General features: G+C 43.8%; 1 protein-coding gene and 2 pseudogenes across 6 annotated transcripts; 2 read left to right on the top strand and 1 right to left on the bottom strand.

The window, feature by feature from the left end:
* Positions 1 to 1,877: 1,877 nt before the first annotated feature.
* LOC136523960 (cytochrome P450 76M5-like) lies at positions 1,878 to 8,638 on the top strand (annotated as a pseudogene).
* Positions 8,639 to 13,624: 4,986 nt separating this feature from the next.
* Positions 13,625 to 25,067, top strand: part of LOC136522154 (probable jasmonic acid carboxyl methyltransferase 1) — an 83,256-nt pseudogene continuing 71,813 nt past the window's right edge.
* Positions 19,196 to 21,841, bottom strand: LOC136522396 (uncharacterized). 6 transcript variants are annotated; one of them, XM_066516217.1, is made up of 8 exons: positions 21,763 to 21,841; positions 21,547 to 21,641; positions 21,390 to 21,456; positions 21,150 to 21,242; positions 20,970 to 21,006; positions 20,513 to 20,528; positions 20,367 to 20,436; positions 19,196 to 19,842 (listed from the first exon to the last, which is right to left on the bottom strand). In XM_066516217.1, the coding sequence occupies exons 2-8, from the start codon at positions 21,574 to 21,576 to the stop codon at positions 19,793 to 19,795; spliced, it is 363 nt and encodes a 120-aa protein (XP_066372314.1). In that variant the 5' UTR covers positions 21,577 to 21,641; positions 21,763 to 21,841; the 3' UTR covers positions 19,196 to 19,792. The 6 variants fall into 6 exon arrangements, 4 of the variants coding, with proteins under 4 accessions (XP_066372314.1, XP_066372316.1, XP_066372315.1 ...); XM_066516219.1 differs by having other exon boundaries at positions 21,390 to 21,450; positions 21,750 to 21,794; XM_066516218.1 differs by having other exon boundaries at positions 21,750 to 21,793.

Genomic DNA, 25,067 nt, shown 5'->3' with positions numbered 1-25,067 from the left:
ACCATCAAGGTGGACCCAAACATCAGAATTAATAGTAATTATCCGTGACAAAAACAACTCCAAAAGGTTTTAGAAGACTTCAGGAGGCAAACCACCAAGTGGAGGGCAGGTGGCTGCCAAGTGGGGCCAGCCAGTCGCACCACTAGGGCAGCCGGCCTGTGGGCCCCACATATTAGCCTCCCCTTTGAATGTTGGTTCTCTACCACCTCCTAGATTACATCTACGCCGTTCTTTCAAGTCAGTTTGATCTGAGGGTCCAAAATTGATGTTACCCCCTATATATACGGCCATATACCCACCTCTGGAGTGACATCCCTTAAACCCTATTTCATATCTTTAGGATCGAGTCAGCAATCAAGAGAAGATTAGTCCTCCTTAGGATCTAGTCTTATAAATAATAGTGAGATAGAGAGTGAGGAAAGAGTTTGGAGGAGGTGTCGGCCCGTCGGTGCTCTCTCTATAGCTTGTACCTTGGCGGATCCAGGTTCTATCTGAGCTTGCTTCTGAGACTTCTCTGGTAATCAACTTCTAATTCAAGTAAGCATCTTGTTTATATTGTTCATCAGGATCGTGACTCTTTTGACTGCTTTATTCTCTTCCTAGGGGGAGTAAAGTATTAATCATAAGTGTAAGCGTGGTGTTTAGACTTGGGTTAATCATGGATGCACCCTGCATTCTAGACCGGTGGTAGATCGCGAAGTAGCGTTAGAATGCAAGTGTGACACTTTCATTGAGTCCTCTGTAGTCCACCTTCTGTTTGTAGGCCAAGTAGGACCCAGTTACGAAGGAAAGCATCCTTTGCTGGTGTCTTTCCCTAGTAATGTCCCTAGTTGAATAGTAGAAGACATAGCTTACCATCAGAACTAGAGAACCTTAGTTATCCTCTCTACGCTCCTATTTATCCTAACCTTGATGCTACCCCTGGTTAGGTTAGATTGTAGTTAATCTCATATGTTTCCCTATGAATACGATACTTGGAATATTTTCGAGTGAAAGCTACAACGGTATCCGTGCGCTTGCGGATTTATCTATGTACGTTAATAAATACCAACAACCACAAAACTTAAAATATGTCATTGACAAGGCAACATGTAAGAGCGTTCAACACTACTCACTCTATCGGTTGGTAAATAAAGCCTTCTCCATGTATAGTAAGATAAGTTTTTTGAAAAAATAATTTAATACACAAAAGGACAACTTATGCCTTCATATTTACTTTGACAAATCATGGTTTCAAATAAGTTAATTGCCTAGTTTCTAGTCAGCTATGTCACATGGATGTTGTTGACGTTTATGAGTACAAATATAATACCAAGGATTCTGCAAGCGCACAGAACATCAGTGTAGCATTTCACCGAGTGTATTCTAGGTATCATTATTTATATTTTACCATAGGGAAACAATGGAATAAAGATTTATTGAGTAATAAAGAAATAACTATCAATCAACATACCAGCATAGCTAGAGCAGGGGTGAATGTAGTGATAGGAATTAGGCATAATGACACACAAGGGATAAATCTATAAAGATAATATAAACTAGTTAACTCAGGAAAACAACGGGTGAGGTAGATTCCTATGATATTCTCATGAGTAAAATACACCGGAGGTACATTAACTTTCGGTGAAGTGTCATCTAGGTCCATCAACTTTGAAACTGCATGTTTGGGTCCATTAACTTTCATTTTGTGTCATCTAGGTCCATCAACTTTGACTCATGCATTTTTGGTCCATGACCTTTTAAAATGGTTCACTGCAGGTCCACGCATGCATGCACGCACGTTGACTTTTTACGTCGGTGGAGCCATGCCTGCACTCGCCGCCGTCGCTCATCTGCCGAGCATGCATGTGTGTTTTCCTGCTCGAATCATGACGAAAATGGAAGCTCTGACCCTACCATGGCTCATCTGCAGCGTAGCACTCTCCACCTGCGTCCTCTACAAACTGCTTGTTTCCACCAAAAAACGAGCCGAAGAGGAGGATCTCCGGCAAGGCAACACAGCGGCCGTCGGGCCCCGCGGCGCTGCCATTTCTCGGCAACATACACAACCTCAACGGCGAGCTGCATCAGGTGCTCTCCCGGCTCGCGGAGACGCACGGCCCCGTCATGTCCCTACGGCTCGGCAGCAGCACCCACGTCGTCGTGGCCTCCACCGCCGCGGCCGCGCGCGACGTGCTACACAGGTACGACCACCTCCTGGCGAGGCGGTCGGTCACTGACGCCGCGCACGCGCTCGAGAACCACGAGCGCTCCATCCTGTGGCTCCCCGGCACCAGCCCGCTCTGGAGGCGGCTCCGCGCCGTGTGCACCAACCACCTCTTCTCCGCGCGCAGGCTCAGCGCGACGCGCGCCGTGGGGGAGGAGAAGGTTCACGAGCTCGTCCGCTGCCTCAGCCGCCGTGCCGGGCGTGTGGCGCGTGTTGTTCTCGGGAGTGCTCAACCTCGTGTCCAACGTGCTCTTCTCTGAGGACATAGTGGACCTGAGCTCCGACCGCGTGCAGGAGCTGGAGACACTGGTCAGGAACACCGTGGAGGAAGTCGTGAAGCCCAACCTGTCGGACCACTTCCCTGCACTCTCCGTGCTCGACTTGTAGGGCCGCCGCCGGCGCACCGCCAAGCACGTTAGGAAGTTCTACGACTTCTTCGACCCTATCATCGGCCGCCGTCTGAGCGCAGGCGACGGTGACAGGAAAAATGATTTCCTGGATGTGTTGCTTCAGCTTCACTCGGTGGATCAACTCAGCCTTGAAACGATCAAATCTTTTCTTTTGGTACGTGAGCAATCAGCTCGCTTGGAATTGATACTTTCAACTAATCAGCCAGGAGCATTTATTTTACTTTTCCATCCACGTGTAGGATCTCTTCGCCGCTGGGACGGACACAAACACGATCTCGGTGGAGTGGACGATAGCCGAGCTGCTCTGGCACCCGACCGTGATGGCCAAGGTCCATGAAGAGTTGCGGGACGCGCTGGTCTCCAAGCCTCACCCGGACAAGTCGGACATCGACAGGCTGCCGTACCTCCGAGCCGTAGTGATGGAGTACATGCGCCTGCACCCGCCGAGCTCGCTGCTGATGCCGCACGAGGCCATGGCCGACGGCGCGGAGGTGGGCGGCTTCGCGGTGCCCGCCGGCACCAAGGTGATCATCAATCTATGGGCGATCATGCGCGACCCAGGGGCGTGGCCACGGCCCGAGGAGTTCGTGCCGGAGCGGTTTGTGGGCACGGACGTGGACTTCCGTAGCAAGGACGGGCGGCTGGAGTTCATGCCGTTCGGGGCCGGGCGGAGGGAGTGCCCGGGCCTGCCCATGGCGACAAGGGTGGTGACGCTGCTCCTGGCCTCTATGCTGCACGCCTTCGAGTGGAGGCTACCCGAGGGGATGCAGCCGGCCGACGTGGACGTCATGGACCGGTTCGGCACGTCGCTTAGCATGGTCACACCGCTCAAGGCCGTGCAAGCACTAACCCTGTCATGATTCGAGCAGGAAAACACGCATGCATGCCCGGTAGACGAGCGACGGCGGCGAGTGCAGGCATGGCTCCACCGACGTAAAAAGTCAACGTGCGTGCATGGATGCGTGGACCTGCAGTGAACCATTTTAAAAGGTCATGGACCAAAAATGCATGAGTCAAAGTTGATGGACCTAGATGACACAAAACGAAAGTTAATGGACCCAAACATGTAGTTTCAAAGTTGATGGATCTAGATGACACTTCACCGAAAGTTAATGGACCTTCGGTGTATTTTACTCTATTCTCATTATAGGATCAAAGTATATATACCCGACTTATAGCTAAGACTCACTCTACTCTTGTGCACTTCGGGATGCCGCTAGATGGTTGAGCACCACAAAAGATAACTCTACTGACGTGACTACGGTCCTATAATTTAAGAACCTACTCAACATGGGGTGGACTATAGAGGATAGACGGGGCTGTCACCACCTGCTGCTACCACACGACCAGGGAACATGGTGCACTCACAGGCAGAGCATTGTATAAGCACCATGCTTACACGAGGCTCGGCTACTTAGCCCAATCAATAAACTAGCAGGCTAAGCGCTCTATGAACCCACACATAAAAGTAAAGATAACATTAACTAAGTAAGATACATATTCGAAGTAAGTATAGCCAGGTAGATAAGAATGATATAATGATAATAAAGTCTCATAAGATAAATAAGTAAAGATACAATGGCTTTACAGAGCCTCCGAGACTGGATCCGGAACCTGAGCATGAGCCCAACTCGACCCTCACTCCTGAGCTACTAATCTACTACATTGGAGAGCTCTAGATCTAATCCTCCTTGTATGTCTTGATATTGATCTCTGATGGATTTCTCTAGAGGTTGGAGATTGGAGAGATGCCTTAGGAGTGGGGTATGGGGGCATTGTATAGGGAAACCAAGGGTCCTGTGGGCCCATGAATCCATGGCAATGTCAAATCTAAACCCTCGATATGAACCGACCTTGAGCAACAGCGTAGATGGACTCTCGAAGGCGGTGGGAAACCGACCTTCAAAGGAGGGGCTGACCTGTGGAACCCATAGGCCGGCCAACCTAGGGGTTGGGCCGGCCGGCCCACTACCGGCACCATTTGGCCCAATCTTTGGCGGTAAGTCTTCTAGATGATTCCATAGTCTTCTTAAGTCAGTTTCATCGTGGATAAACATGATTTGATATGACGATTGGGTCCACCTTGCTCGTTTTCTGGATAGATCCTCCTGCAAACATATATTCACCGAAACTTGTGGAATTCATTAGTTTAAACCCCTAAACCTATGTTGGTGATCATATTTATGCATTTATATAAGTTATATTGATGATTTATGATGAATGTTAACTATCGTTAACAGATGTGCTCATCAAGATTGAAATTGGTAGCCCCCTCTTGAACTAATTAAAGCGTGACATACTAACAGTCATCAAAACCACCATGTCATTTGCTAGGAATTATAATGAGTTCATAGACACCAACCTTTTAGAAGATAGATTCGCCATAATTTGAATGTCTTCCTCAAGAACCAATTGAAAAGTGCTCTCTAATATGGAGAAATAACTAGAATGAGAATCAAACAATCTAGCCATCAAAACAATTGTAAAGCTACAAATTTAAAGGAGTTGATGCTTGTTACTAACCTAGCTTAAAGCAAAAAGATCATTCCAATGCTTGAACATTTTGGTGAAGAATGGCCGCAACAATGGAGGGAGAGGTGGGAAAAGGCGCCTCCTTGGCTAAGTGTGCTCGGGATGGGAGGAAGGAGGGAGCTCATCAGCTTTTGTACTGTGGGCTATCACTGTCGCTCTAGCCAAAAACCGGCAGTGATATCACAATGCCACTGCCTGTTTAGTCCAAACCGGCAGTGATAGCACAACTCCACTGTCGGTCCGAAACTTCAAACCATGAACAGTTCTAGCCACCAACTGGCAGTGATGTGGATCCTTCACTGCCGGTTTTTGGGGACCCCCAATTATTTTCTAATTTTGAAGCTAAGAACCGACAGTGAAAAGTTATCATTGTTGATTCACTAGCAATTGGCAATGATGGGCCGACACTGAATGTCGAATCTGTAGTAGTGAATTACTTGCAAGTTACACACTTGACTCTGTAAACTCGTATTACTACACTATCTCAGTTCACCCTCCCTCACATCATGGCGTCCTCACCCCATCACGTCGCACATGCATGCTTCATCTGCATGGCTGTGCTGCACTACACCATAGTCGCACTATGCCTACATGCACTATGTCGCCAACGTGGTGCTGCACCCACACTGCCATGTTGGGCCCTGCCACGTTTGCCCGCATCGACATGCACTGCGCACCTAGCTTTCTTGAAGACGGGTGGTTGATCAAGCATGACTTCCATGGCCCTCCATGCTCCTTTCTCGACTCACACATGCTCCACCTCACGTCGCTACCGACCCTGCCCCCATGCGTATGCAGTCGCACTGGACACCGATGCAACCACATTCCTTATCTCCTTTCTCCCACCAGGTAGGAACTCATTCTTTGAATCACCATGCCCCCTCCTAATTTTCTGGCCTCGAGCCACGATGAGCTCGTCCGTGTGGACAGGCATGCATGCACCACCAAGGAGGGGGAGCAAGGCGCCTCTCGACAAGGGCACATCGTGGTATTATGTCGCTACAATGTGGAAGGGGGAGTGTAGCACACAATATGGCAACAAGGTAGCATGACTGCAGGTTTGGCGTGGCAGCATTAGTATGGCATTAGGCAGATGACATAGCGCAAGTAAGCAGGACGAGCATGGTGCAGCACGGAGTAGCCCACAAGTGAGACATGGCCATGCGGTAGGGTAGGCGAGCCGGCGAGGACAATGTGGTGGGGGAGTCAACCCAGATGGTACAAGAATACATGTTTAGAGAGCTGAGTGTGTGGTTTACAAGTACGAGGACTGGGATGAGAACTTAGAATAAGTTTAGGGAGCTGAGCGTGTCGTTTGCAAGTAGCAAGACCGAGATGAACTCAGGATAAGTCTAGGGAGCTAAGTGTGCAATTTGCAAATATTGAGACCGAGATGAGAACTTAGGAAAAATTCAATTGCATGCCACTAGTGAAATTTACTCTTATTGTTTTTTGTATAAACTTGGTTAATCTCAAAATGGCTTGAGTTGATACTTTGCTAGAGGAGACTATGGCATTTATTTTATTTTTTGCAAGGAAGACTAATAAGCTTTCTTAATCATGAAGGGTTACATCAGCTGGCACTAAACTTGCAAGTCAGGTATATGTTGCAACCACACCGCTAATCATGTTCTAGAAATTAACAACCCTATAATGATCTATCTTAATGTAAACAAACTCATCACTCTGAAGCTCATCCATTAGCGCTTGTGTTTCCTTTACTTGTGGGCCAAGAAGGATGTGTTATCGATTCTCAAGTTCAAAGCCTAACAAATTGTATAACAATTAGTTTCAATAGTGATTGAATGAGGTATCCACTGCAAAGCCAGAAGGACAGCCTATGCAAACTCTTTAGCCTCCTCTACATCAAAACAGCTAACTGGACCCATCCTAAAGAGAGTAGCACATTTCCTTTTTCATTTGTTGCTATTATCCAAAGGCTTGCTATATTAGTTTCTTCGCAAAACAATTCATCAACATAAATTTTCACCATGCCAAGTTCAGGAATCATGTGCACCGAGGATTTTGTTGCTAGGTTCCTAAGGCCATCCGGGCCCATGCGAAAAGTCGCACCTTGATGGAGAACAAGCTAGGCTTGATAGAAACGAAGGGCGCCATTCCTAGGAAGCTGAGCTAAGCGCCTCCTTAGTGGGGCCATTCCCAGGAAGCTATGCTAAGGCCTCCTTTAGTTTTGCATTACTTGAGCCGAGAATAGGAGTCCATCCAAACAACACAAGTTTGTATTATGGAGGCCAATCTAGAAGGTAAGCCACCCAACCAAATACATTGTAAACATCCTAGGCATTGTCAAAAACTTTTGTCTGCATGTTTATGTTTGCTTTGGGGTTTTATTGGGGTGGGGGGCAAGAGTGAATAGAGATTAGTGACATTTTTTTCTAGACTATCACAATTTGTTTGGAATCAAACTATATATAAGGAAACAAATCCAGTGTTGTTTACAATTGTTTTTCATGTTTTTTTTTCTTTAAATCGAATGATAGTTGCATAGTAGAAAATTACAGTCTTTCTCAGTTGCTCTGCTTGCAGTTAGACAGTTAGTGATTTACCACTTTACCTCGATACTAAAATATAATTTATCAAAGCATTCAAAGTTTATCCTAAATTAAAAGTGGTTATAGAAAAATTAACTCTCATTATTCATTTATTAATACCTAAGAGTATCTTCAATCTCTATCTACTCATGTTAAAGACGAAACTAGAATTGTCCACCAGACTTCGGCCTGCCTCCCGCTCCATGCTTTCGAAGACTTCAGAAGCGTTTGGTTTTTTAGTAGCTTCTAAAATTCATGTCATATTAAATGTTTAGATACTAATAAAAACATTAAATATAAATTAATTACAAAATCAATTACATAGATGAAAGCTAATTTTCGAGACGAATTTTTAAGCCTAATTAATGTCATTAGCACATGTTTACTGTAGCACCACGTTGTCAAATCATGAACTGATTAGACTTAAAAATTCGTCTCATAAATTAATCACAAGTTGTACAATTAGTTTTATAATTATTTTATATTTAATACTTCATACATGTGTCTAATATTTGATGCGACTAAACAACCAAACGTGCCCTCAGCCTCCTACGACACAGACCTTCCCTCCGCACCTGCTCAACCTCGACCTCGCCACTCGCCTGCTCCCTCGCCCCAAAAGCCGCGGACGCCTCTTCGACGACTCCTCGCCTGCCCCCTTGCCCTCGCCGCCACCGCAGACGTGAGGAGCGAGGACGCTCCGGCACCTGCTCCATCGACCTCCCGTCTCGCCCCGACGCCGCCGCCGCCGCCGCGGACGCGACGAGCGACGACGTGTCATCGCCCGCCTCTCCTCCTCGTCACCTGCTCCCTCGCCCTACAGTTCGCCGCCGCCGCCACGGACGCGAGGAGCGAGGCCGCGCCGCCCCCAATCACGCTCGGTTCGCAACCGGCCCAACCCTCCCACGCAGCGCCGCCAGACGCGCAGTTCTCCGTGACTGCCCCCATCCCGCCCGGCCGCCGCAGCACGCCTCGCGGCAACAAACCGGCCCGCCCACAGTATCTCGACACCAACCGGCGCCCAGGAGCAGCAGCCGCTTGCAGCCACCCAGCGGCAAAGCAGGGGCCGCTGCTGTACCTCCAAAGCAACTGGCAGCCAGGGCCGGCGGCTGCGTGCCTCCAGTCAGTTCGCAGCGCCTCCCCCAACCTCAGGTGTCTTATCTCTGGATCCCGATCTCCCATTCAATTTCCGGTGTCCAGTAAATCTCCCCTATAGACAAAAATGATCCGTGTTTAGTTGAGAGTCCCTGAATGAATTCTCGCTTGCACTAACATGTTCATGTTGGGCACGGTATTGGGCAATGGGCACATTGGGTTTTGACACCTGGAATTGGTTCATTCTTCAGGTCTCTTGTCTCTCCACATAAAATGACTGAATTTGGAGTGAGTTGTTTTTTTTTCTTCTTCTCAATTTGAAACCATTCACTTGTTTTTTGGAACAATCCTGTTTTTTAGATGAGATAGAAGAAACATGTTTTCCAGCTCAAGTTTAGTGAATTATAGAGATAACATGTTTGCAACTCAAGCAGGTTTTTGCATTTTTATTTTTAGTATACAACACTCTGCTATGCAACTCAAGCAGGTTTGCTATTGTAGCTCTGTTATGACTACAATAATACAAGATGCATGTTCAGGTATGCTCTCGCATTGACGGATAGATAGGACATGATTGCTTCCACTGACACTTGATAGGAGACCGATGCATTCAGTTTTATAGGAGACCGATGCATTCAGTTTGTAGTCCTTTTCAGACGTGTTGTTTGGTTCTTTGTCATGGGGTATTATTCTGAAACAATTCCCAACCAGAAGCCTAAACACGCAAAACCTAAACCTGGTTACAGATTTGTAATGGTATGGTTGGGTGGCTGCTTTACAAGTGTATCTTTCAGATGTTTTTCATGATTGTTTAAAAATTAAGTTGGTATAAATGATTGGCGGGCCTGGTGCAAGCGGTAGAGTCTTACCGCCTGTGACCGGAAGGTCCCGGGTGAGTCGCGGTCTCCTCGCATTGCACAGGCGAGGGTAAGGCTTGCCACTGACACCCTTTCCCAGACCCTGCACAGAGCGGGAGCTCTCTGCACTGGGTACGCCCCCCTTTTTTTTTATAAATGATCGATCATGTCACAATTAGCTCCTGAACATTAATCACATGATGACAGTCTATGTAATATAATGAAGATTCTCATATTCACCTTGAATTAAATAGCACCAGGCAAAAGTACTATGCTGAACCTCCCTTGTCACCTGGAGTTTGATTTTGTGCCAATGGACAGTAGAACTTAACTTTCGCGCACTGGCCTTTTCTTGTGATATTATACCGACAAATGTAGAGGTGCCAAGAATTATGATATTGTGTGCCACTGGTCTGTGGCTTGAGAGTGGCATAGGTAAAAGTCTTGCATGCCATACAGAAGTTTAGTTCGTATAAGCTGAGTTCAAGGCATAGCTGCAAAAAAATATGTGAGGTGTAGTTTGGCAATGGAGGAATCAACTTATCCCTTGCTTGAGAGTTTTTATTGGCATCAAGTCAGCATACAGGTTACTTGTAGGTGGGCTAATGTTTCCTTGTGTAGGATTTGATTCGTCTAATCTTGTTTCACTTAGAAGCAATTGAGTTAGGAAGAGACGAATGGAATATATGTGCGCTTAAGACTACTACAGGAAGAGTAGTTCCAGGAACTCTGATCTCTGTCACCATTATAGGCTTGCGCCTGTCGGCCTGCGCCTGTCGGCCTGCGTGCGTAGTCCAGTTTGAACATATGCAGTATGTATCCTTCTACGCTTGATGCTGCAGGCGGGCTGAACAAACAAGGCATTGTATAACCAAAAGAATATTGAGGTTTGTCATTAGGCAGATGCAGCAACGGGTAGGTTATATTTCAGATTTACTAGCATCGCTGCTCTCTGCTTATTTGCCAGCCAAACCAATGGGTGGTATGTTTCAGGTGTTGTCTTGCATTCTCTTGTTTTTTTCCTTGCCCATTGCACCTGCTTTTTATCCGTTTGTCGCACCGTTGTTGTGGTGCATTGCTTCATTAGGTCGTGTGCTCTGGTGCATGGTCGTGTGCTCAAGAGTTCTTCATCCAAAGATGCAGCAATCCATGAGCTGCTACTTAACTATGAAATCCTATGAATGTTCTGGGTGTCCATCAGTGGTGGTTTACTATAATCGATTTGCATGACTCTGACACCCCTCCCTTTTTCTCCCTTTGTTTTCTACTGAACCTGTGATTTAAGTCCTCTTTTATGTGTCGCTGGTGGATGAAAGATTCTCTATCCAGTTCCTGTCCACATAGACTGAAAGTTCCTCTTATGAGTCTGCAAATGCCTTCCACTATGAAATGCAGCAATGGTTTTGCAGTTTACTGTACACATACTTTTAGGACTCAAAACATTACTTTGCTTCTTCTACATTTCTATCATGTCCACTGGATTAACGCCATCTTTCTTCAACGTGCTGCTTCATCAGGTTGTGTAGTATTGGACTAGCTTGGGAGCATTTTGGAATGTTTAACCAATGTCATTTCGATTCAGTGAATCCAGGTTTTGCTATCGCTGCAGCGGTGCAGTCATCACTTGTGCTTTTCCTGTAGTTATTGTGTTGTTGGTCTTCTAGCTTTTTTAAAGGATTGAATTTCTGAACTTATTACATCAGTGTAAGTGTGTAAAGCCAAGTGTTATCTGCCCTCCCCTAATTTAGGAATAAGATTAACTCGAGATAAGGATTCTATTGTTGTCAAATGCCATTTTTACAGATATGCAAGGAGCAGTTGCTAGAATAATAATTGGTACAAACCTTAGCTGGAATCTTTATGTTGGTACAAAAGTAGCAGAAAGAAAGTGTCAAATACATTTGTACAGTAATTTAGACATCAGTTCTTACTGTTGACTGATTTTGATTTTCTCCAGTGAAATCTCTACAACTAAAAAGAATCGACTGCTAGCTCCACAATATGAATGCCACATAGCTTATTCCATCCTCACTCTCTGACTAAATCTGGACCAACATTCATGCATCAAATTGAAAACCATCATGTTTCAGTGTTCTGCAATTTCCTGTCTTCATGTCTGAAATAGAATCAAATAATCTCCATGGGGATTTTAGATCGTCAAACCAGGTTTGAAAACAAGAACTCCAGAGTCCTGTGCCTCGCATTTGATATTATTATTTTAACTGCTAATACAGTCCACTGACTCTCTGTTATGTGATAGCTCACTAACACTCTGGTTCACAAACAGCTGAAATAGAATCAAATAATCTTCATGGAGTCATAATTTGTTTTTTTTGCATAGGCAGATGTTTGGTTTGCTTTTATTCTACATAGTTGAAAACATGAGAAACAGTGATGTTAAGTAGTTGATTAACAACAAAATATATATATGGGGCACTCATCGCTTCACATTGTAAGGTATCAATTTATATTTTTGCAGTAGCAGGCGCTCACATTTTAGCATCTGTTTACAGGTTTTCCACAGGAGCAGGAGTCCCCACCACCACCGCTATCCTCTCCAATTGTTCAATGAAGTCAGACCAACGAATTCTTCTCTCTTCGCACTCTTCGGCACTCATCTCCTAAGGATGTCTTCTTTGTTCCAGGATACCAACCAAAGAGAATAGTCACCCACAAAGAGGTCAATATAGTTTACACTAACTGTTAGTTCAATACTATATCCAATTATTCTGTTCTTTTATATACTGATTTTCTTTTGGTGGCTACAACATTAAAGATTGTGATGCAAAAGGAGACAGGTGCTCTTGAAAATGATAACACCTGATACCTGATGATGATCATGTTCCATTCAGATATAGCTACAAATGCATGTAACGGCCTAAAGAAACAGAATATTTATTCTGTCGACAACAAAGGATATATGGAAAAAAATTCAAGATTTTGGAGCTGAATTTTTTGGGGGTGTTGGAGCATTCAACGGAGTGCATCACTAATGGTTTACATGGGTGCACTATTTCTCGGTCTATGTGGTTAGGAACGACAGGCAGTGAGGGTGGAGAAGGTTGAAGAAGGGGTTTGCATCGTCATTGCCATGCATGTTGGCCCCGTTCGCTTCGCTGAAAAAACAAGTTGAAATATTATTTCGGCTGATTTGTTGGGAGAGAAAAAACACTATTCTGATTGAAAAGACAAGCTGAAAAGTACGGATTATAAGACAAGCGAACACTATTCTGATTGACATTATACAGTACAATTGTTTTTCAACTCATCTTCTATCATTTTGACAAAAATTTCCCTGATCCTTATTGTATTAATGAGTTTTCCAAGTGACTAAAAAAGTTGGAAACATATTTGTTAGCTTCCTCCGACCGTTTCCAAAATCCCACTCCTATAAGATAGAAGGTAATTTTACAGCAGGAATCCTGAACTATTTCTAAATTACCTCAACCACTTTTCTTTCTCTCTTGTACATTTGTATCAGAAACCTTATCTTACTCCTTATTCTTTCTCACATCCTTTCACCTTAGATTTAGCGCTATGGATAGGCGCGGGTATCTATCAATGCTATGAGGTCTTTTCAAATGCCAAAAGATTGAAAGGTGGGGTTGGGAATTGTTGAAAATTGGAAGGTGGGGTTGGGAGTTGTTTGGGGACGTATTTTTTTTCAATCTTCCTAAAAATTATTGATTGAGAGATTGTTTAGGGAACTCTTGGAGATGCTCTAAAGGTCCCCAAACACATGTATTTTTCCATTAATGTCTATTGTCAACTCAACCGCTAGGCTCAAAATAAGGTAATAGCAATATCTCCCCTTGATTAAGAGATGGTTACACGTGTCAGATCATATGCTTTTTACCCTATAAATAATGTGTCAGAAATTCTAGAATAGCTTTATATTTGATGGCGGAACCCATAATGTGTGTATTAGAATTTCTAGAATAGCTTATATTTGAGAGCGGAGGGAGTAGTTGTGTGTTGCCTTCCATGAACTAGAGTTGATAATAATGAAAATGCAAGTTGATATGGTATTAAAATAGACAAGTCATATGGATAGCTCCTATACGACTGATTGATTCTCTGACCAGCGATTACCAAACTTTCCTATATTAAACAAACCCTGTGATATGATTTAAAACGAAATGGGACCAGCTCCCAACTAATTAGAATACTTTCTAAGTCCAAAACAATCACCAAAACCAAGGACGTAGGGCAAAGTGTTTGACTTTTAGCAAGGTCGGTATGAGGATATAATTAACATACTACTAGCTTGTAGCTCGCTTGAGTCAGAAGTTCAGAATACAATAGCAAACGTTTCAAGAGAGCCATGGCCTGTGAGCAGTCTTTGCACATGAACCAGGTAGAAGGAGAAACGAGCTATGCCCGAAACTCTAGTATTCAGGTATGCTTTCGAAATCATACTTCCTTATTCCGTATCAGCATTGCTTTCATTTTGCTATGCATCTTCCTTCGAATTATACTGTGAGGCCTAATTTGAAAGGAAGGGGGAGACAATCCTAGGGATGGAAAGCCTCCCATACAGAACTAAATAGCTTATTCAAATGACGTCCTCATGGATTGTTCACCCTAGGAAAAGTCTATGATCCCAAGGGGATTTGAGTTTCCAAACTAGCCCTGAAAGTGACAAGGGGAAATGAGAAATTAAACGGTAGTTAAATGACTTTATGTCACAAGATGATTTGGTTCGCTCCCTTTTCTTCCTTTCTTATTGGTACTAGTGGTACTGCAGCAGAATTGCCTGATGTATATGTAACTTGAGCTCTTCAAATCAAATATCTGAACGAGGCTTGTTTACAATGTAGAGTGCTGTGCAAAAGTGGATGAAGCCTGTTGTAGAGGAGGCTGTCACTGACCTGAAGAAATTTACCAATACCAGCAGCAGCATGGTGATAGCTGACCTGGGCTGCGGCTCTAGCCCCAACGCCGTAGTGCTTGCCTCAATGGTTGTAGATGCTATTTTTCGCCACCGTGGTCTAGACGGGCAGGTCCCACCGGAGCTATGCGTACTCCTGAACGATCTTCCAGACACTGGGGAGAGAGAAGAAGGATGGAGGAGAAGAAGCATTGACGTGGCCCCAAAATTTGAAGCGAAATGGTTGGAGGATTGTGCGGAAAGAGTGAAGAAGGCGTGGTCAGATGCGCGGGAAGCTGGAGCGCGCAATGTTACAGAAATAAAGGACCTCGTCCTGAGGGACTTGCATGAGTGGGGCAAAAATGTGTTGGGGGAATTGGAGAGAAGGATTAGTAAGGTTAAAAGGGAGTTGGAGAGGTGGAGGCAAATGATCTCACAAGATTGTGTATCTCGGGAAAATTTGTTGAGGTATAAGTTGGGGCACTTGCGGTAGCAACTAAGCACCTACTGGAAGCAGCGATCTCATACCTTGTGGCTTACAAAGGGGGACCGAAATACACAATCTTTCCATGTTGCCTCTGAGAGGAGGAAGAATAGAATTAGAAGGTTGAAGAAGGAAGATGGAGGGGTTGTAGAGGGGGGTAGGCTGAAGGAGTTTATTGCTAATCATTACCAAAATTTATTCTTGTCTTCTACAGGTCCTCGGGCACAAGAGGTCCTGCGTTGCGTCTCACCTCGTGTCACTAGTGAGATGAACGCAGAACTACGAAAGAATTTAAGGAGGAAGAAGTCTGGGATGCCCTCCAGTCCATCCGGGATCTTAAAGCCCGGGGCCATATGGTGTCCCTTCAATCTTTTACAAACATTTCTGGCAGCTGGTGGGTGATAAGGTGAAAAGGGAGGTGCTCGCAGTCCTGAATGGAAACCCAATGCCCAAAAGATGGAATGAAACAATTATTGTGTTAATTCCTAAGGTTAAAAACCCAGAGAGAATAAATGATCTGCGCCAAATAAGCCTCTGCAATGTTTTATACAAGCTGATAGCAAAGGTATTAGCCAACCGCCTCAAACTCATCCTACCTGAAATTGTGCCAGGCCGTTTAATTACGGACAATGTACTGCTTGCTTATGAAGTGACACACATGCGAAATAAGAGAATGGGAAAGCAAGGGCTGGCTACTCTCAAGCTGGACATGAGTAAGGGGGTGTTTGGTTACTACAGGAAAATTTTAGTCCCTGTTCCATCGGATGTTTGGACACATCATGAAGTATTAAATATAGACGAAAAAAATAACTAATTGCACAGATTGTGGCTAATTTGCGAGACGAATTTTTTAAGCCTAATTAGTCAATGATTTGACAATGTGGTGCTACAGTAAATATATGCTAATGGCAGATTAATTAGGCTTAATAAATTCGTCTCGTAAATTAGTCTCCATCTATGTAATTAGTTTTATAATTAACTCATATTTAGTTCTCCTAAATAGCATTCGAACATCCGATGTGACATGGACTAAAATTTAGTCCATGGAACCAAACACCCCCTAAAGCTTACGATAGAGTGGAGTGGTCGTTCTTGGAAAGTATCACGAAAAGGATGGGTTTCTAGAATGAATGGATCAATTTAGTGAGGAAGTGTGTTAGGACAGTTACATATAAAATTAAGGTGAATGATGAATACACTGCGACTTTTCTGCCGAGGAGAGGACTCCGCCAAGGTGACCCTCTCTCCCCATACCTATTTATTATTTGTGTTGAGTGTCTACACTTATGGAGGATGCGGAGAGAAGAGGCCTCATAGAGGGAGTCAGGATATGCCATGGGGCACCACGCATAAACCACCTCTTTTTTTTGCTGATGATTCGCTAATTTTTATAAAAGCATCAGTTTTGGAGGCCAGACACTTACAACATATTCTGTCCCTGTATGAAGAAGCCTCAGGCCAGATGATAAATAAGGATAAAACTGCTGTGATGTACAGCAGTAACACCCCAACGAATGTGAAAATGCAAATAATGGATGAATTGAGCATTACACATATTACACAGAACGAGAAGTATTTGGGGCTGCCTGTCCATATTGGAAAATCAAGGAAATCAGCCTTGAATATATCAAGCAAAGGATTTGGGCTCGAATTCAAGGATGGCAGGAGAAATTATTATCCAAGGCGGGAAAATAAATTCTCATCGAGGCGGTTGCTCAAGCAATACCAACATATGCCGTGTCATGCTTCGATCTCACAAAGGGCCAGTGCGATGAGCTGAGTTCAATAATTGGCCGATACTGGTGGAGCCAACAGGATAAAGAGAATAAAATACATTGGGTTGGATGGCAAAAAATGACGAGATCAAAGTCAATGGGTGGATTGGGGTTCAGGGATCCATGCTTTTCAACTTAGCTATGCTAGCAAGGCAAGGATGGCGCCTTCTTACCCAACCTGATACATTGTGTGCTCGAGTTATGCAGGCCAAGTACTACCCTGATGGTAGACTCCTAAAGACGGAAGCGAAGGATGGCATTTCATATACTTGGCGTAGCATACTAAAAGGAGTGGAGCTCCTGAAAGAAGGCTAATCTGGAGAATCGGAGACAGAAGTTCGGTTGATATCTGGGAAGACCCATGGATCCCGAGAGGTGAAACCAAAAGAGTTATCACACAAAGGAATGGCTCGATTCTCACCAAGGTAGCTGACCTACTCGACCCAGGTACAGGAAATTGGGACACTCACTGATTTGGGACATTTTTGTGAAAGAAGATGCAGATTATCTTGTCAATTCCTATCTTTGATGATATGGAAGACATGGTAGCCTGGCATGCCGACGCAAAAAGATGTTTCTCTGTAAAATCGGCATATATGCTAGCAATCAAGAGGCGGGATCATTTAAGAAATGTTGACACTTCATCCTCAACTTACCAGCAAGGCAACAATATGTGGAAGAACATTTGGAGGTTGAGAGTAGCAAATAAGATTAAAATGTTCTTATGGAGATTAGCCCTTAATAGTCTCCCTGTCAAAATGAACATTGCTAGGCGAGGGATAAAATTGGATACTATTTGTCCAATGTGTTGGCGTCTCGATGAGGACTGCGGGCACCTCTTTTTCAAATGCAAAAGTGCAAAGCAGGTTTGGAGAAGTATGAATCTGGAAGATGTGAGATTAACATTGGCAGGTCATAGGTCGGCTATAGAAGTAACTAGCAGGTAACCCCGCGCTTTGCGCGGGGATGGAGGTATGATTTGTTAGAGTGCAAAATCAAATATAGGCTGTGGAAGAATGATATCAAAAATTTGAAATCAACAAAAGAGAAAAAGGAAAGGGACATGATATGGTAAGAACAGTAATGGGAAATGTTTTGGTGGCTGATAGCCCAAAATCAAGAATCAGGTACAATTGTACTAAAGCAGCCGGAAACCTAAATGAAATGGCTTCACAAAATTTTCAGGCGAGATTCACTTTTGTTCAGTTAAATCTGACCTCAAATTGAGAGCCAAGGGGATCAGTAAAACAGAAAAGTACCTAGATGCATCCGGGAGAGAATTAGAGCATTGTAAGAGTTACTCAAAATGAAGCAACAACTCATTGGGATATAAGAAACAGAGCATTTCACTTGCGAAACTGATAAATTTGCCACCCAGATTGGTTCCTCTGTTACCTTAAGCACAATTAGTATAAGAAAATATAAGATTAGTTTTGTTGCCACAGGGAGCTATTTGACCTATGATGAAATTAAACCGTCCAAAATGATTAAATAAAGATGAAAGGAATAGAGATTATTAAAGGTGTAAATGGTCGCATGAAGTGCTCAAGTAGCACGCTCATGTAACAGTGGAGAATAAGTATATGGTTCTAACTTTTAAAATACTAAATAACCATATAGAAGGGCATTTGCATAGGCTTCAAGACACGATATATTTTAGGTGACGTGGGTAGACACCTATGGGAAGTCCCTCGAAGTATGTAGACATTGTTAGATGTGCGTGAATGTTAGGAACGTAAGTACCTGTGGAGTATAAGTCGGTCATTGCTTGGTGTTAGGTTGTTAGCTGCATTTGATAGTATTTATACATATTGCTATCCTGAAAAAGGATCAGATGCAGTATGAATATGTATAACCAATAATCAGGTTATGAAGATACAGAAGAAGTATGACTAAGAGAAAAAAAAACGCAAGGAAAATAAGAACGATGTGATGTCTAGAACTCTTGTTTCTTTGCTAAAATATGGGAACCTACCTTATTGTCTTGGAGAAGCATATCCTGCGATTTTCAGTCCTAATGGACAACCCTGCATGTGTCATATCTATTGTAAACAAAGAGCAGAGTTCGGTCATATGATGACATGCATAGTTTGGCCAGGTATGTAGGGATGGATTTTACCAATCAGGGAAAAGGCAGTTTATTGATCGTAGGGAAAATATTTTACTGATCAAGTAATCATAGAAAAAGCATGTGTTCCATAGCTGGAGGTAGAGACCTGGAGAATTGGGTAAACCTAAAACAATGGCAATGTCACAGGTGGGAAAAAGATGCGAATTTTTTATGCATGTGTTGCTCCATTTCTTGCGTTTGTAGGGACCTATCATATTAGCAGGCTGGCCTTTGCCTGTCCATACATGAGGTATATCTGCTACGTTTTTTAAGGTGTAGTCATATAGTAATAAGAAATGTACACACTAGCCGGAACCCCGCGCGTTGCCACGGGCAGAGCATAGCAAGCTGAAAAAAGTTGTATGGTGCAGTCGCAAATGAAGACACTCATGAACTGGCTGACAACAATTTGACTACAATAACAGCAGTGATATCCAATCGATATTTATAGGAGCACGATTAGTCGCTCCAATGTGAAAATAGAACCTATAAGTTGGCAACAGAAAGATTATTTCTGAGACTTGCGACCATTGGAAGAAGGGTGTCGTGAAAGGACATGTAGAGTAGGCTACTTATTAAACATAGTAACATGAAGACTCCTCAAAAAAAATATATAGTAACATGGATCGCATTTTTTTAGGTACCTCTCATCAATAATTTTATTTAGCAGAAGGTAGCATGGGTCATTAAGTTTTATATTTACATAGTTAGGAGAGATCTAACAATATGGATTGGACAGAGGACATGAATCTATGAAACTATTGAGTTGAAGGAATAGCATGATATTAACCTTAAGCTTTGTCTATATCATCCTCAAGCGAAAGGTCATGGAGAGAGCTATGGTAGCAATGGAGCAATGCTTCTGATTTACGAATCCTCCAACATGTAAGGCTTATGATTTTTATAGGCTTCTCCAGTTGGCACAACATTTACTTATCGGCTTCGGCAAATCTGATAAAAAAGCAGAGTGGCTGCATTAGCAACCATGCAATGGTTAGAAAGCAGATAAGAATGAACATAGGCAGTATAGAACAATTAGTGATATAGATTAGCATATTGCAAACTCGAAAGGCTTCATGACATGTAGGACATGGATATGTAGGGAGCAGAATAACGTGATTAATATAGTCCGGAAGAGAAATAGCAAAAATGGCATGGTGATAATGGTACCAGCGGACTGAGCAGGTAGAAGAATGGTGATTGTAGATAATGAAGGCAACATGGATCAAGAGGCTGTATTTTTGGAGAACAACTAAGATTTGAAGCGTAAACATCGGTATCATTCCATTTGGTAATAAAAGTATTTATGAAAGTGTCGCTGTGGCTTTATGAATACAATCATGCATTTGGTATCAGTAATTTATCTACACAGGTATATGCAAGGAATTACAGCAGTAGGTAGAACTAAGATTAGAAGGGAATTATATGTTTTCGTATGCTCTATTCCAGGGAAAAAGGAACACAATGTGTCTAACCTGTTGGCATCAAGGATTTGGATTTGAGCTGAACATGATGGAGGGCAGGCCTATCAGCATAATATGAGAACTGCAGATTCCAAGTATCTGTCTTTTAGTTGCTGCTCTTTGAATGTCCACTCTCAGAACAATGTCACGACCTTTACCCATGTAGTCATGAATCTAGATGAAAAAAGTAACATGTATGAGAACTTTATGCAGGGTGACGACATCTTCAGTTTTGGCAAAAAAAATAAAAATAAAATAAAACACTTGTTCAGACCTGTCTAGAATTTTAGACCCAAAATACAGACACAAATTTGTGGGCTCCACTATGTAGGCAGACTGCGTTCATTCCATCGTGATTTTTAACACAAAATACACAATTATCATTTCATTATTAGGAGAACTATGAATTAGTATCAATAGATATTAGCAGCTTCTTTCAATCAAGTCAATGTAAAGGGGAATTGAGTAAACAACACATAGCACTACATAATGCTAGAGACATTGAAACTTGAAAGTCAGTAAGCAACATTTTTCCACAAATCCATAGAATTAAAGCAATACTCCATAAGATGTTGGAAAGCTGTGTACTTATCCTACTGGAACCGAACAATATACCTTCTTGGAACAAAGGCTTCATCATGCTTCCTGTCAGCTGTAGCAGGAGGAGAAGCGTTCCTCAGCATTGGTTGAACCGACGTTGCAAAGAAATGTCAGTGAACAATGTGCACAAAGAAACTCATAGGATCAAAAGGGAAATATCCATTTATTTTCTGCAGTGAAAGCATGAAAACTCACCGTTTTCGGTCCTGGAAGCTGCAAACAGTCTACGCCTGGTGCGCCTAAAATCGGCGGGTTGCTCAGATTGAAGGGGAATGGAACTCTCGCAAGCTGCAGGCACGAACACGAAAGAATTTTAAATATGCTTAGGTGTAGTGATAAATCTGATCACTACTCCTTGTGTGTGCGTTTCATCAGCAGCAGCGACTGAGTTCAATTGTAAAGTACGCCATCGAAAATATCCTGATTTATCCATACCTTGATGATAGATATGCAGGTCGTGGCCATTCATGGACCTGCAATTAAAACATCCACGAACCTGCAGCTAAAAGGTAGTGAACATCATACCGTGAATTTGACATTCTGTCGAGCACATTACATGCAGCGGCCACCAAGAACAGGAGAGGAAGCATACCAGGAGTCGTGTCTCTTGAACGGATAGCATGTTGATGGCCGCCAGCGATGGTAATCGCGTGGGAAAATGGATCTGCGGCTAGAGGGACCTGCCCACTGGGGATTAAAAGCTAAACAAAATAAGAAACGAGGCAGAGGTGAAGCTCCGGTGGGCGGCACGACAACGGAATCGGAGGAACCGGAGATCGAGCGGAGGAGGGATACACCAGTGGGCTACATCTGCCTTCTCCGGCGAGGTCAGCAGTAGCATCGAGGGGAGGTACATCTAGCTTCTCCGGCGATGACAGCAGCAGTGTCACACCCCTGGCCGCGGCGGGTCACCAACGACGTGAGCGGAACAGCGGGATTTTTGACGGAACCCTGGCGCCGAATGTCTGAATGTTTCAATACAGAGCAATGCAGGCACTTATGTGCCGCTTACAATCCTGTCCAGTGGACCCAAATGGTCCTAGTCTAATACTGAAAATGTAAAAGCAACAATGCGTAAATAAAAACAGCTTGGCGCCTTCTTCTTTTCGTGGCACGCCTTCACGCGGGTGTGACACCTCCCCCGGCGTGAGAATCAGCTTGGGGACAGCATCAGGAAAACGAGTTTTGACGACGTAGTAGTCTTCCAAGGTTGATGTTGATGCTGGTAGCCCTGTCCACTGAATCTTTACCTGAGGGACTGCTGCATTGCCGTTCTTCACCATGCGGCGCTCTAGTACGGCCAGAGGAACCGTTTTTGTAACTTCGAGATCTGTGAGCACAGGTGTAGTGTCATAAATAGGGGAGTGATCCGGGGTGTATGCTTGAGCTGGGAGATGTGAAACGCTGGATGGATCTGGGAGTTCTCTGGCATTTGTAATTTGTAGGCAACTTGACCAATACGCTGAAGAATGGTATAAGGGCCATAGTACTTGTAAGCCAGTTTTGGGAAGGGCCTATTGGCCACAGATGATTGAGTATAGGGCTGTAGTTTCAGCAGGACCTGATCCCCCACCGTGAACTGAAAATCTGTTCTTTTAGTATCTGCAGTTTTTTCATCTTGTTTTGAGCTTTTGCTAGATGTTCTTTCAGGGACTGAAGATGGAACTTCCTGTTTTGAATGACCTCGTTAACATCAGGAGTGGTGTCTGGTGTAATAGTTGGTATGGCACCCAGATTAGCATCATAACCATAAAGGGCCTTGAAAGGTGTACAGCCTAGTGATGAGTGTACTGAGGTGTTGTACCATAACTCTGCCAATGACAGCCAAGATTTCCATGTTAATGGGGAGTCATGAACTACACATCTGAGATACATCTCAAGGCATTGGTTGACCCTCTCAGACTATCCATCTGTTTGAGGGTGATAAGTTGTACTTAGGTTGAGTTGAATCTTGTATTTGGTGAATAGTTATTTCCAAAAGTTGCTGACAAAAATAGGATCTCTGTCAGTTGTGATGGACAGTGGAAATCCATGGAGTTTAACGATATTGTCCAAGAATGTTTGAGCTATAGTAGCTGCTGAGTATGGGTGTTTGAGAGCCAAGAAGTGGGCATACTTAGTCAATCTGTCTACAATGACCAGGATGACGCTGAAACCCTCTGATTTGGGGAGACCTTCTATGAAATCCATGGTGAGATCTTGCCAGACCCCTTTAGGTGTTGGTAATGGTTGGAGCAGGCCCATGGGGTGCTGCAGGGAGTGTTTAGCATGTTGTCAGATGTTACACTGCTTGACATAGTTTTCCACATCAGTTTTCATGCCCTTCCATGAGAAATGCTTCTTCAGTCTGTAGTAAGTGGCTGCTACCCCAGAATGTCCTCCAATGGCACTGGAATGAGAGTGTGCAATTAGCTTGGTCTGCAGAGCTGAGTTATTGCCTATCTAGACTTTGCCATTGTGCCAGATGAGACCTTTGTCCACATTATACCCTTGGTTGTCTGGACTGGTGATGGAGAGCTTCTGAATGAGAGTTTGAGCATGGCTATCGGTGGCATAGGAATTGAGAACCTCCTGTACCCATGTTGGTTGCACTGTTGAAACAGCTTGTATGGCCATGAGATGGCCAACTCTGGACAAGGCATCTGCTGCTTGGTTTTCTTTTCCTTTTTTGTACACTATCCTGAAATTGAGGCCCATCATTCTTGTCATTGCCTTCCTCTGCATGTCAGAATGGAGGTTCTGGTCTTTGAGATAGGCTAAGGACTTGTGATCAGTTTGGATTATGAACTCGCCTCTCTCTAGGTAGTGTCTCCACTTGTCTACAGCCATGATAAGGGCTAGAAATTCCTTTTCATATATGGAAAGGGCTTTGTGTTTTCCCCTAGAGCTTTGCTCAGGTAGGCAACTGGTTGGCCCTTTTGCATAAGGACAGCCCCTATACCATCCATACATGCATCTGTTTCCACTGTAAAGGTTTCTTGGAAATTTGGTACTGCTAGTACTGGTGTTTCAGTCATGGCTTGTTTGAGAGCATGGAATGCTGACTGGGCTGCTGGATTCCAGGCAAATGATTTAGTTTCAGGATTTGAGTTAGTGGTTTAGCCAGTGTACCATAACCTTGGACAAATCGTCTATAGTATCCTGTCAGACCTAGAAAGCCTCTCAATTCAGTCATTGTAGTTGGTGTTGGACACTTGAGCATATTAGAGATTTTGCTAGGATCAGTGGACGCTCCTCTAGCAGAAATGATGTGGCCTAGGTATTCCAAGCTGTCCTGAGCAAAGGTACATTTGGGCTGTTTGAGGTGTAGGTGATGCTTCCTTAGTGTTTGCAACACTTGCTCCAAGTGGTGAAGATGTATGTCCATTGATGGGCTATATATCAAGATGTCATCTAGAAAGACCAAGACAAATTTTCTGAGAAAAGGTTTCAATACTTCGTTCATGACACATTGGAAGGTTGCTGGAGCATTGGTTAAGCCAAAGGGCATGACCCTGAACTGGTAGTGCCCTTGATGGGCTTTGAATGCTGTTTTGTACTCATCTTCGGGTAGCATTTGAATTTGGTGATAGCCAACCTTCATGTCTAACTTGGTGAACACCCTGGCTCCTGAAAGTTCATCTAAGATCTCTTCAATCACTGGCATAGGGAATCTATTTTTGATAGTCATGTCATTGAGCTTCCTATAGTCAACACAAAATCGCCAAGTTCCATCCCTTTTTTTTGACAAGGAGGACTGGGGAAGCGAATGGGCTATGGCTATGTGTAATAAGGCCTGCCTGGAGGAGCTCTGTTACTTGTTGTTCTATTTCTGTCTTGTGGGCAGGGGAGTAGTGATAGGGTCTTGCATTGATTGGTATGGAATCTGGTGTTAAAGGAATTGCATGGTCATAGGTTCTTTGTGGTGGGAGAAGTTTGGGGTCTGTGAACACATCTTTGTATAGTGCCACAAGATGTTTGATGGCCTCATCAGGTTGAGAAGGTTTGGGGTACTGTGAGTGGGGTGGATGGGGTAATTGTTCCAGCAAAACATAAGCCCAGAGGTCATTCCCTTTGGTGGCCTTATATACCTTGTGTGTAGAGATATTAGCAATTTGGAGAGGTGGGGCACTG

This window comes from Miscanthus floridulus, chromosome 18 (genome assembly GCF_019320115.1).
Source record: "Miscanthus floridulus cultivar M001 chromosome 18, ASM1932011v1, whole genome shotgun sequence".
Taxonomy (NCBI): domain Eukaryota; kingdom Viridiplantae; phylum Streptophyta; class Magnoliopsida; order Poales; family Poaceae; genus Miscanthus; species Miscanthus floridulus.
Note: the sequence above shows the minus strand (reverse complement) of the source record. Positions and strands in the feature narration are given on the sequence as shown.